This window comes from Neolamprologus brichardi, chromosome 9 (genome assembly GCF_056152115.1).
Source record: "Neolamprologus brichardi isolate AB-2024 chromosome 9, ASM5615211v1, whole genome shotgun sequence".
NCBI classification, from domain to species: domain Eukaryota; kingdom Metazoa; phylum Chordata; class Actinopteri; order Cichliformes; family Cichlidae; genus Neolamprologus; species Neolamprologus brichardi.
Window position 1 is genome coordinate 39,681,889 of NC_142112.1, and position 12,977 is coordinate 39,694,865.

Genomic DNA, 12,977 nt, shown 5'->3' on the forward strand with positions numbered 1-12,977 from the left:
GCTGTTATGGATAAAAAGTCTTTTTTGGTTCAAAATAGCTGATAACTATTCGCTGATAGCTGCCAACATCTGCAAGCATATATAATTCTATAAACCAAAAAAGAATATAGTGTGTAACTGTTAATATAGAGCATTAGTAAAATATATTGCTAATTCAATCATATGGCACACTGACTTCTGAGGAAATTTTGGATGGCACATATCATCAGAAAGGTTGCCGACCCCTGGTCTAGATTAAAGGAGCTCTCCAGAAACACTCCAAGGTTTCTTACAGTGAGCGGGAGATGGCTAGCAAGAGGACCTAGGGCATCAGCTAACTGGTCTGGCGGAGTGTGACTATCAAAAACTATGATTTCAGTCTTATTCTCGTTCAGTGTAAGAAAATTATGTGGCTTTTAAACCCCAAAACATGCTGCGCCAAAAATTGGTCCACCCCAAGGATCGGGTCCTCCGACACAAACAGAGTAACATAGTGTACGCTGTTAAGTGCAGGAGGATTGGCAGGATTTATACATCGGGGAAACCAAACAACCTCTGGCGAAGCGGATGGCACAACACAGAAGAGCGACCTCGTCAGGCCAGGACTCTGCAGTCTATTCACACCTACAGGCCAGTGGACACTCTTTCAATGATGAGGATGTAACATCCTGGACAGGGAGGAACGCTGGTTTGAGGGCGGAGTCAAGGAGGCCATTTACGTGAAAAGGGAAAGACCATCTCTGAATGGAGGAGGGGGCCTAAGGGTCCATCTGTCACCATCTTACATGCTGTGATTGCAGCCATTCCCCAACTCTCTGTGAATGGGACTCATGGTTGTTGATCAGTGATTGTTGATCTTTGATCAATGGTCATGAGAATTTGCATAATTAAGATTAAGGAACTGGCCTCACAGCCCATTGTTCCTTCAGTGCTGCTGGTTTCAGTCATTATGCAAATGTCCTGTTCATATGATTGAAACCTGCAGTCAGCTGAGACTGAAGACGTCACCTGGATGATGACGAAACGTTTCTCCCAGAAAACGCTACGTCCAGATGAACAGAATCAACTCTTGGAGTCTGTCTTATAGTTCTCACAGGTGAGCGTCAGAATTACAGACACATTCATTCTCATGTCTGTGGTCTCTGTCTAACTTTTCATGCTCTCCATAAATGCAGGAATCTGCAGGTTTTATTAAAACTGTCACATCTCAACACTCAGTGCCAAAAACAGGGCTGATCCCTGTTTCATTTGATAACTGCTTCATGTTCACAAATCCAGTTTTTTAAACCGTGATGTAGAACATGATCTCTCTCACTCTCTCGTTCTCTAAATAAAACCCAGCAAACTGGCAATCACTTCTAAAAGATGGGAGTAGTTCACTCTTTATCAGCTGCAAGACTGTGTAGCACTCGGATGTTTGCCCCAACCCCCAGCCTGCAGGCGTCTGACCTTTAACCCTTGCTGCAATGTGTCCCTCTGAGGGCCTAGTGCAGTAGTAGTAGTAATAGTAGTAGTATTGTGCGACACACATGCACACAGGCTTAAAGAGACGTCACTCTTATGGCTTGAAAATTGTGAAAATTTGTCAGATACTCACATCACAGTCCTGCTGCAAATTAGAAACACTGAAAGGTCAAAGGTCATTATTAAAAGTCTTTACACTTGAGTTTCAGCCTAGACACAGACTTGAAAGTGAATCAGAGATATATTTGGGGGAAAAAAACAGAAAAATAAATAATTAGAAAGAATAGTGCACAAATAAAAAAGCCCAAAAACCTACAAATGGCTGCAATATGCAGAAAATACACTTAGACAATTTTGCATTGATGCAATACTTAAATTAAGACCGTCTGCACTTCAGTTAACTCTCTTTTTTTCTAAAAAAAAAAAAAGAAAAAAGAAAAAAGAAAATGTAATTGTGGGGACATGGAGGGAAAAAATGATATTAATGTGTTGATATTAATGTGGTCCTGGGTCTTGGACCCCAAGACTTTTAAGTTCTGTCAAATATTTTCAGCTTAACTTTTGCGTTGTTTAGTTGTTTGTGGTGTTTTGAGTCTTGATTTTTTAGATGCTAATCCTCCTTTGGGTTGTCCATGTTTATGTTTTCAGGTTTTCTTAGTTCTAGTTTCATCACTTTTACTTCCCTTTACCTTTTATCATTCAATTAGTTTCACTTGTTCCGTATTGTACTCCAGCTGTGTTCTTTCCCCCTCATTAGCCTCCAGTATATTTAAAGCCTCCATTTGCATGTGTTCACTGTTGTGTTGCACTGCTTGTTTCCTGCATGCCTGTGAGCTTTTCCCCATTTGATGCCACTTGGTGGATGATTTTTTCTCTGTTATGTGACTCTGCATTTTGGGTTTGCACTTTCCACCACACACAGGATATAAAAGCTTATCCACAAATTTGATCAAATCTATATAATAAATCATGTTGGCACACAGTATTTAGATTTCACATGAATTATTAGAAACCTGTATTATAAGTAAATATGGGTGGGTTCAAATAGTCCCACCAACATAAATTGAATTGAATTGAAAGCCTTTATTGTCACTATACATAGTATAACGAGATTAGAAACAGCTCTATAAAAGTGCACATGTGCTTATAGCACATTATAAAAACTATACAATAATGTAACTATACACTTACTATAAATAAAAAAACAGAGTACAGTGCTGACAGAGACAGACAGTCAGAGAATTGATGATATTTCAGATATTTTGAGTTGAGTATGGTGATGGCTTTTGTGGAGGAAGCTGTTTGTTCTGGCCCTTATGGATCTAAAGCGCCTGCCAGAGGGCAGTAGGTTGAAAAGATTGTAGCCGGGGTGGGTAGTGTCCTTTAAAATGTTTCTGGCCCTGCTAAGACAATGGGAGTTGTAGACAGCAGACAAGGAGGGCAGCGGGCAGCCAATGATTTAAATGATAAAGCAGACAGTATGAGCATGTGGTGTAAAATATCAGTTTAATGTGGACATGTCAGAGCTACAATACAAAGAAAATCCAAAACTCAATTACTGTGAACTCACTGCGTGTCTGTGCCTCTCAGACTGATTGAAGTCCATAAGATGATGATCGAGGAAGAGGAGGACAAAGCGAAGTCTGCAGGACTCTGCCGTCTGCCTGTGAAGAGTGACCGGTCCATTGGTAAACCCCCAGACTTCAGAGAAGAACCTGGACCACCACACACAAAGTAAGAACCTGACCTGAACATTTAATCAAATCTGTAGTGATGAAGAGGCATACATTATACTAATGGTAGCAATGCACTGATTGTAATTCCCATTTTCAGTTTTGTGTAAGTGTGACCTGCTGACATCAACTAACAAGTAAAAATCAAGGTTTGTTCATCCAGTAAGGGTTCCCAAAGCTAGTCCCCATCCCCCGGATTAACAAGGTCTGCATCAGCTGCCGCTCCTCGACTGTGCAAAATAGAGAGAGAAAAACATTATATACAGTAAGTAAGTAGATACAAATCGGTAGATGACATTATGCGCAATATGTGAGTAAATTATATACATTAAGTTAAATAGAATAAAAAAATCTGGAAATTTACAGTTCAAATTGTACATTGTGTGAGTGGGGTGTTAAAGTGGCTTGTGCCGCAATGAAGTCAGAAGGATCAGGCATGAAATGGTCTTGCCAACGTTCAGCTGGAGGTGGTTGTCCTGGCACCACAATGCCAGATTCTTCACTTCATCCATGTAGGCCGCCTCATCGTTGGTGGAGATGGCGCCCAACACCACTGTGTCGTCAGCAAACTTCACAATGGTGTTGGAGCTGTGGGTGGCCACACAGTCTGAAGTGTAGAGGGAGTAGAGCAGTGGCGAGAGGACACAGCCCTGTGGTGCTCCCGTGTCGATGGCGATGCTGTCGGAGACACACCTACCCACCCTCACCACCTGAGTTCTGCCAGTGAGGAAGTCCAACACCCATGCACACAGACGGCTGTTGAGTCCCAGATCCCTCAGCTTTGTGAACAGTCTGCAGGGCACTATTGTGTTAAACGCTGAACTGTAATCAACAAACAGCATTCTCACATAGTTACCCTGTTTCTTGTCCACGTGGCTGAGGGTGGTGTGCAGGATGTGGGTGATGGCGTCCTCTGTGGATCTGTTGGGTTGGTAGGCAAACTGGAGCTGATCTGTGTTGTTTGGGATGGAGGAGGAGATGATGTTTTTCAACAGCCTCTCGAACACCTTCATTACCACCGAGGTCAGTGCAACTGGCCGGTAGTCGTTCAGGCATGAGGGCTTGTTGTTCTTGTGGACAGGGATGATGGTGGATCTCTTGAAGCATATGGGGACCACAGACTTAGCCAGGGACTCATTGAAAATCAAAGTGAACACACCTGCTTGCTGGTCAGCACAGCACCGCAGCAGACGGCCAGTGATGCCATCTGGTCCTGCTGCTTTTCTTGCGCTCACTCTCCTCAGCGCAGCTCTGACGTCATGCTCTGCGATGCTGATTGCTGGTCCCTATTGTCAGGCAGTTGTTAGCAATTGTGTAGCAATTGTCTCCCCTCATCGGACACATGACATGTTGATAAAAGTTCGGCATGAGATGTCCAAGGTTTGCTTTATTAAAGTCTCCTGCGGGTCCTTGTTTTGAAACGCACTCAGCACATCATGTAGTTCAGACAGAGCCATACCTGTGTTCGCGTGGGGTGGGATGTAGACCACTGTGGCGATTAACGAGGTGAACTCGCGGGACAGGTAAAAAGGGCGACATTTTATGCTCAGGTATTCCAGATGTGACGAGCAGCCGCTGAAGAGAGTAGAGATGCTCCTGACGTCGCACCACTTTCTGTTTACCATGAGATACACTTCTCCACCTTTGGTTTTGTTTGACTCTGCTGCTCTGTCCGCGCGGAGCACAGAGAGTGACTCCGATGGAATTACTGCCCGATCCGCCACGTTGGGGGTCAGCCATGTCTCAGTGAAGCACAGAATGTTGCAGTCCCTCATGTCTCGTTGGAAGGTGACTCTTGCCCTCAGATCGTCTAGTTTGTTCTCCAAAAATTCAACGTTAGCTAGCAGGATACTGGGCAGTGGTGCGCAGTGAGTATATATGTCGATTTATTCATAGTTTCATGCAACTGTCAAATTCTGTTTCTTTGAGATATATTAAAATGCCATCTGCTGGTCTGTTCCAGCAGTCTGGCTCTATTCCATTTGAACGAAATAGGGACATAGTCTCTAGACTCTGAAATATTAGATATGATTTAATGTCTTGCAACAGCGTCTGTGTTTCATAGTGCAACATGTGTTGCTATAGTGGACAATCAGGCATTTAGACGAGAAAAGCATGTAAGTTACTAAGAGAAAGAGATCGGCCCAGTCTAGACTGTATGGATAAGTGGGTTGGGGGCTGGGGGCTGTAGTGATTATGTATTTATCAAATCTGTCCATTGAGAAAACCCAACAGTTATGCCTTTGTCCCAACTGCCCACCATGGTGTCTGCTGAGAGGTTTCCCCCCTCCTGCACCATTATTTTCTAGAATAGCAACAGCTGTGTTCATGTATTGCTTGTTCAGTCCATTATTTTTTCCTTAAAGCTTTCTTGAGCTAGTTCTTGTAGTTTAAGATATTTTTACTTTGCAATGGTTGTCTGTGGTTGGTTATTATTACGCTTTAATACTAAACAGTCTGTGCAGTAGTGTGAAGTTTACGGTTTTTGTAGGTAGTTTAAGCTGAGTAGTCATGTGAAGTTCTTCCATTGGGGCAATTCTAGCCTTGAGTTAGACAAGTCTGCTTTTTATGGAAGAGATTTCTTAACAAAAATGGAATAGAAGATTTTTTCAGGATGGAGCAGGAGTAGCAGATTATAAAAAGCTCTGTTTAAGCATAACCGTGTCACTCTATCTATGACAAATCTCTTTAAATGTCTTCATGGTCTTCTACTGGTGATCCCCACCAGTTTTGGTGGCCTAATGACAGGAAGTAAGAGAACTGCTACTATCAGGTACTATTAGGCGAACTAACATGTATATGTAAAACAGTAAAGACTATATACTGAATTCAAAATCCTGCTCCTCACATACAAGGTCTTAAATAATCAGGCCCCATCTTATCTTAATGATCTTGTAGTACCATATCACCCTATTAGAGCACTTCGTTCTCACACTGCAGGCCTACTTGTTGTTTCTGGAGTATTTAAAAGTAGAATGGGAGGCAGAGCCTTCAGTTTTCAGGCCCCTCTTCTGTGGAACCAGCTTCCAGTTTGGATTCAGGAGACAGACACTATCTCTACTTTTAAGACTAGGCTTCAAACTTTCCTTTTTTCTAAAGCATATAGTTAGGGCTGGACCAGGTGACCCTGAATCCTCCCTTATTTATGCTGCAATAGACGTAGGCTGCTGGGGGATTCCCATGATGCATTGAGTTTCTTCTTCAGTCACCTTTCTCACTCACTATGTGTTAACAGACCTCTCTGCATTGAATCATACTAATAATCATCATGTTATTAATTTCTTTCTCTCTTCCACAGCATGTCTTTATCCTGTCTTGGCACTATATAACCAAAAATCATCTTGATGAATACTCTGTTGTGAAAAGTAGCTCAATTTTTATTATTCTCTGTGACCATTAGAGCTTCTGTCATTAAGTAATTTTAGTGATAAAGAAATGTGTTCACAGAGAGAGGAAGAGGAGCGGTGTTTGTGAGGAGGAGCAGCTGTCCTGCTGTGCTTTCTGTCAGGATGTCCTGAAGGATCCAGTCTCTACCAGCTGTGGACACTGGGTCTGCAGACAGTGCATCTCCTCATACTGGGACCAGTCTGCTTCATCAGGAGACTCGTCCTGTCCCCAGTGTGGTAAAAGATCCAGAACCAGAGCTGGACTGCAGACAGCCAGTCAGAGCAGCTGTGTACAAAGTAAGACTGAATATCTGTCTGCTGTTTCCCTTTCCTTCTCTCACCCCAACCAATCACAGCAGATGGCCCCGCCCCTCCCTGAGCCTGGTTCTGTCGGAGGTTTCTTCCTGTTAAAAGGGAGTTTTTCCTTCCCACTGTCGCCAAAGCGCTTGCTCATAAGGGGTCATATGGTTGTTGGGTTTTTCTCTGTATCTATTATTGCAGGATCTACTGTACAATATAAAGCGCCTTGAGGTGACTGTTGTTGGGATTTGGCGCTATATAAATAAAATAAAATTGAATTGAATTGATGAACTCAATTCTGAAAACTGGACTTCTTCTTGTGTTGTTCAGACATTGAAGAGTTTTCTTTTTTCTTTAGTCTCATTGTTTTTCTTTCTTTCAGCAGATGTTGGTCCTCAGGAGGTTTTAGATGAACATAAGATCAGTCTGAGGAGGAGATGTGAACGTGTGACTGAAGGAAGTGATGAAACAGGAAGTAGAACCCTCCTCAACAGGATCTACACTGAGCTCTACATCACAGAGGGACAGAGTGAAGAGGTTCATACCCAACATGAGGTGAGGCAGCTGGAGACAGCTTCCAAGATGGACGCCCTCCATGACGCTCCAGTCAGGTGCCAGGACATCTTTAAAGCCTTACCTGACCAACAGAGACCCATCAGAGTGGTTCTGACCAACGGCGTGGCTGGTGTTGGAAAAACCTTCTCAGTGCAGAAGTTCACTCTGGACTGGGCAGAGGGCTTGGAGAACCAACATGTCAGTGTGGTGGTTCTGCTTTCATTCAGGGAGCTGAACCTGATCAGAGATGAGCAGTACAGTCTTCTGGAGCTGCTCCATGTTTTCCATCCAACATTACAGAAGGTCACAGCAGAGAAGCTGGCTGTCTCTCAGCTTTTGTTCATCTTTGACGGCCTGGATGAAAGCAGACTTTCATTGGATTTCACCCACAGGAAGCTGCTGTCTGATGTCACACAGAAGTCATCAGTCAGCCAGCTGCTGACAAATCTCATCCAGGGGAATCTGCTTCCCTCGGCTCTCGTCTGGATAACTTCCCGACCCGCAGCAGCCAATCAGATCCCTCCTACATGTATTGACAGGCTAACAGAAGTACGAGGCTTCACTGACGCCCAGAAGGAGGAGTACTTCAGGAGGAGATTCAGTGATGAAGAGCTGTCCAGCAGAATCATCTCCCACATGAAGACATCCAGGAGCCTCCACATCATGTGTAGAATCCCAGTCTTCTGCTGGATCACTGCTACAGTTCTGGAGCACATGTTGACTACAGAGCAGAGAGGAGAGCTGCCCAAGACCCTGACTGACATGTACTCACACTTCCTGCTGGTTCAGACAAAGAGGAAGAAGAACAAGTACCATGAGGGACATGAGACGAGTCCACAAGAACTGACGCAGGTTGACAGGGAAGTTCTTCTGAAGCTGGGGAGGCTGGCGTTTGAACATCTGGAGAAAGGAAACATCATGTTCTACCACGAAGACCTGGAGCAGTGTGGTCTGGATGTCACGGAGGCCTCAGTGTACTCAGGAGTTTGTACAGAGATCTTCAAAAGAGAGTGTGTGATCTTCCAGAAACCAGTCTACTGCTTTGTTCATCTGAGCATTCAGGAGTTTCTGGCTGCAGTCTACATGTTCCACTGTTTCACCAACAGGAAGACAGAGGTGCTGGAAGCCTTCCTTGGAGAAAAGTACAGTGGGTCATCTCTGGATGATTTCCTTAAACAAGCCATGGAGAAATCCCTTCAAAGTAAAAATGGCCACCTGGACCTGTTTGTCCGCTTCCTTCATGGCCTCTCTCTGGAGTCCAACCAGAGACTCTTAGGAGGTCTGCTGGGTCAGACAGAGAGCAGTCCAGGAACCATTCAGAGAGTCATTAACAATCTTAAGGAGATGAACAGTGATGAAATTTCTCCTGACAGAAGTATCAACATCTTCCACTGTCTGGTAGAGATGAACGACCTCTCAGTACATCAGGAGATCCAAGTATTCTTGAAGTCAGCTAACAGATCAGAAAAGAAACTCTCTGAGATCCACTGCTCAGCTCTGGCCTACATGCTGCAGATGTCAGAGGAGGTTCTGGATGAGTTAGACCTAAACAAGTACAAAGCATCATTGGAGGGGCGACTTAGACTTTTTCCAGTTGTGAGGAATTGCAGAAAGGCTCGGTGAGACCAAGTCATTATTCAGTATTATTCTTCATTGTTGAGTTGTGGTTTTAGTTTTTCATGTAACACGAAATTCTTATTATTATTATTTTTAGCTTTGTATTGTAGATATTGGTCATTAATTATTTTATATACTTTTGTGTTTGGACACTGAAAAAGTTCTATCACGCCATTTAAAAAACAAAGGGGTCAGCGTTATGGAACACTACAACTAGGCCTACTACACCTTGTACCTTGGTAATGGAAATTAATGATGGCTGTGCTGCTCAGTTTACAGGAGATAATTTTAACTTAAATGCAGAAGTTTCCATAAGATCTGCCTGTAGACTAAATATCCATCCATCAATTCATTTTCTTCCGCTTATCCAGGGTCGGGTCGCGGGGGCAGCAGCCCAAGCAGAGAAGCCCAGACCTTCCTCTCCCCAGCCACCTCCTCCAGCTTATCCGGGGGAACACCAAGGCGTTCCTAGGCCAGCCGAGAGACATAATCTCTCCAGCGTGTCCTGGGTCTGCCCCGGGGCCTCCTCCCGGTGGGACATGCCCGGAAATCCTCGCCCAAGAGACGGCCAGGGGGCATCCTTGTCAGATACCTGAACCACCTCAGCTGGCTCCTTTCGATGTGGAGGAGCAGCGGCTCTACTCTGAGCCCCTCCCGAATGGCCGAACTTCTCACCCTATCTCTAAGGGAGAGGCCAGCCACCCTTCGGAGGAAGCCCATTTCCGTCGTATTCCGTGTATTCGCGATCTCGTTCTCTCGGTCACTACCCACAGCTCGTGGTCATGGGTGAGGGTAGGGACGTAGATCGACGTGAGAGCTCCGCTTTTACACCCAGCTCTCTCTTCACCACAGCGTCTGCATCACTGCAGCTGCTGCACCAATCTGTCTGTCAATCTCCTGCTCCCTTCTCCCATCACTCGTGAACAAGACCCCGAGATACTTAAACTCCTCCACTTGGGGCAGGGTCTCATCCATGACCCGAAGTGGGCAGTCCAACCTTTTCCGGCTGAGGACCATGGCCTCAGATTTGGAGGTGCTGATTCTCGTTCCCACCACTTCACACTCGGCTGCGAACCGTTTCAAGGCGAGCTGGAGGCCATCACCTGATGAAGCCAACAGGACCACATCATCTGCAAAAAGCAGAGAAGTGAAAGCCTTCCGCCACTTGGCTATGCCTAGAAATTCTGTCCATACAAATTATGAACAGAATCGGTGACAAAGGGCAGCCCTGGCGGAGCCCATCACCCACAAGGAACAAGTCTGACTTATTGCCGGCTATGCAGACCAAGCTCTTGCAAAGGTCGTATAAGGACTGAATGGCCCATAGCAATGGGCCAGGCACCCCATGCTCCCAGAGCACCCCTCCACAGGACCCCCCAAGGGACACGGTCGAATGCTTTCTCCAAGTTCACAAAGCACACGTAGACTGGTTGGGCAAACTCCCATGCATACTAAATATCTGATGATTAATTTCTGCTAGTTTTTTTTGATCCACCAATTGCCATTTGCTAGGTGTGTACATTCTATCACCCTTTGCTAGTTCATAAAAATATGCCCATAATTTTAAAAAAAAGTTTTCCTTTAGCTTCACAGAGACATTCATTTCATTCATTTATTAAATCAACAAATGAATGAAACATCTTTACTGACACCGCACATGTTATAGCTTTACCATCTCAAAGACTAATTGCAGACACACACTAAGGGATGACTGACATGTACAGTGGGGCAAAAAAGTATTTAGTCAGCCACCGATTGTGCAAGTTCCCCCACTTAAAATGATGACAGAGGTCAGTAATTTGCACCAGAGGTACACTTCAACTGTGAGAGACAGAATGTGAAAAAAAAATCCATGAATTCACATGGTAGGATTTGTAAATAATTTATTCGTAAATCAGGGTGGAAAATAAGTATTTGGTCAATAACAAAAATACAACTCAATACTTTGTAACATAACCTTTGTTGGCAATAACAGAGGTCAAACGTTTACTATAGGTCTTTACCAGGTTTGCACACACAGTAGCTGGTATTTTGGCCCATTCCTCCATGCAGATCTTCTCAAGAGCAGTGATGTTTTGGGGCTGTCGCCGAGCAACACGGACTTTCAACTCCCGCCACAGATTTTCTATGGGGTTGAGGTCTGGAGACTGGCTAGGCCACTACAGGACTTTCAAATGCTTCTTACGGAGCCACTCCTTTGTTGCCCGGGCGGTGTGTTTTGGATCATTGTCATGTTGGAAGACCCAGCCTCGTTTCATCTTCAAAGTTCTCACTGATGGAAGGAGGTTTTGGCTCAAAATCTCACGATACTTGGCCCCATTCATTCTGTCCTTAACACGGATCAGTCGTCCTGTCCCCTTGGCAGAAAAACAGCCCCATAGCATGATGTTTCCACCCCCATGCTTCACAGTAGGTATGGTGTTCTTGGGATGCAACTCAGTATTCTTCTTCCTCCAAACACAACGAGTTGAGTTTATACCAAAAAGTTCTACTTTGGTTTCATCTGACCACATGACATTCTCCCAATCCTCTGCTGTATCATCCATGTGCTCTCTGGCAAACTTCAGACGGGCCTGGACATGCACTGGCTTCAGCAGCGGAACACGTCTGGCACTGCGGGATTTGATTCCCTGCCGTTGTAGTGTGTTACTGATGGTGACCTTTGTTACTTTGGTCCCAGCTCTCTGCAGGTCATTCACCAGGTCCCCCCGTGTGGTTCTGGGATCTTTGCTCACCGTTCTCATGATCATTTTGACCCCACGGGATGAGATCTTGCGTGGAGCCCCAGATCGAGGGAGATTATCAGTGGTCTTGTATGTCTTCCATTTTCTGATGATTGCTCCCACAGTTGATTTTTTCACACCAAGCTGCTTGCCTATTGTAGATTCACTCTTCCCAGTCTGGTGCAGGTCTACAATTCTTTTCCTGGTGTCCTTCGAAAGCTCTTTGGTCTTGGCCATGGCGGAGTTTGGAGTCTGACTGGTTGAGGCTGTGGACAGGTGTCTTTTATACAGATGATGAGGTCAAACAGGTGCCATTCATACAGGTAACGAGTGGGGGACAGAAAAGCTTCTTACAGAAGACGTTACAGGTCTGTGAGAGCCAGGGATTTTCCTTGTTTGAGGTGACCAAATACTTATTTTCCACCCTGATTTACGAATAAATTCTTTACAAATCCTACCATGTGAATTCATGGATTTTTTTTTCACATTCTGTCTCTCACAGTTGAAGTGTACCTCTGGTGCAAATTACTGACCTCTGTCATCATTTTAAGTGGGGGAACTTGCACAATCGGTGGCTGACTAAATACTTTTTTGCCCCACTGTATGTGTTTAATACTTTAGTGCTTTTGAAGTGCAACTTTTCATGTGCTAGCCAATCGAGTGATGTTGTACAATAAATTATTTCAGGAGAGTTGGAAAGTTCAGCATCAAAATAAAGATGAGTTTTTCTTTTTAGTGATGTACATGAACAAGCTAGTAACATGCACTAGCTTGAACCTTACTTGCGATAGCTTGGTTCATGTCACTCAACTTAATTGTAAGTAAGTAATTGGTTGACCCAATATTCTCAAAGACAGTGAACGGTTATTAAATTTCTACTGACAGAAGCATTAACATATTGCACTGTCCGGTGGAGATAAACAAATTCTAAGTGTATTTGGAGAGTCAAGTGTTCTTGAAATCAGCTAACAGATCAGAGAAGAAACTCTCTGAGATCCACTCCTTACAGTTTGTGGATCACAATATGATAGCTAAAATTAGTTATCATAAAATTAGTTCATAGCCAGAGCTTATGCCTGTATTTATACTATATTGCCAAAAGTATTCACTTCAAATGCATATGAACTTGATTGGCATCCTTAACCCATAGGGTTTAATATAATGTCAGCAAGACCTTTGCAGGTATAATTGCTTTAACTCTTCTAAGAAGGCCAGTCTGC

At 44.2% G+C, this 12,977-nt stretch overlaps 1 protein-coding gene across 5 annotated transcripts in view; it reads left to right on the plus strand.

Moving 5' to 3' along the window:
• Positions 1–12,977, plus strand: part of LOC102794027 (NACHT, LRR and PYD domains-containing protein 12-like) — a 31,976-nt gene that overhangs the window by 3,754 nt on the left and 15,245 nt on the right. For 2 of the 5 annotated variants that reach the window (XM_087846663.1, XM_087846666.1), the window contains exons 2-4: positions 3,034–3,177; positions 6,624–6,859; positions 7,245–9,036. In XM_087846663.1, the coding sequence (XP_087702789.1) occupies positions 3,034–3,177; positions 6,624–6,859; positions 7,245–9,036 (2,172 nt within the window). Of the gene's footprint in view, positions 1–964; positions 1,076–3,033; positions 3,178–6,623; positions 6,860–7,244; positions 9,037–9,405; positions 10,759–12,977 lie in introns of those variants that run through there. The other 3 variants (XM_087846667.1, XM_087846665.1, XM_087846664.1) reach the window with 3 other exon arrangements.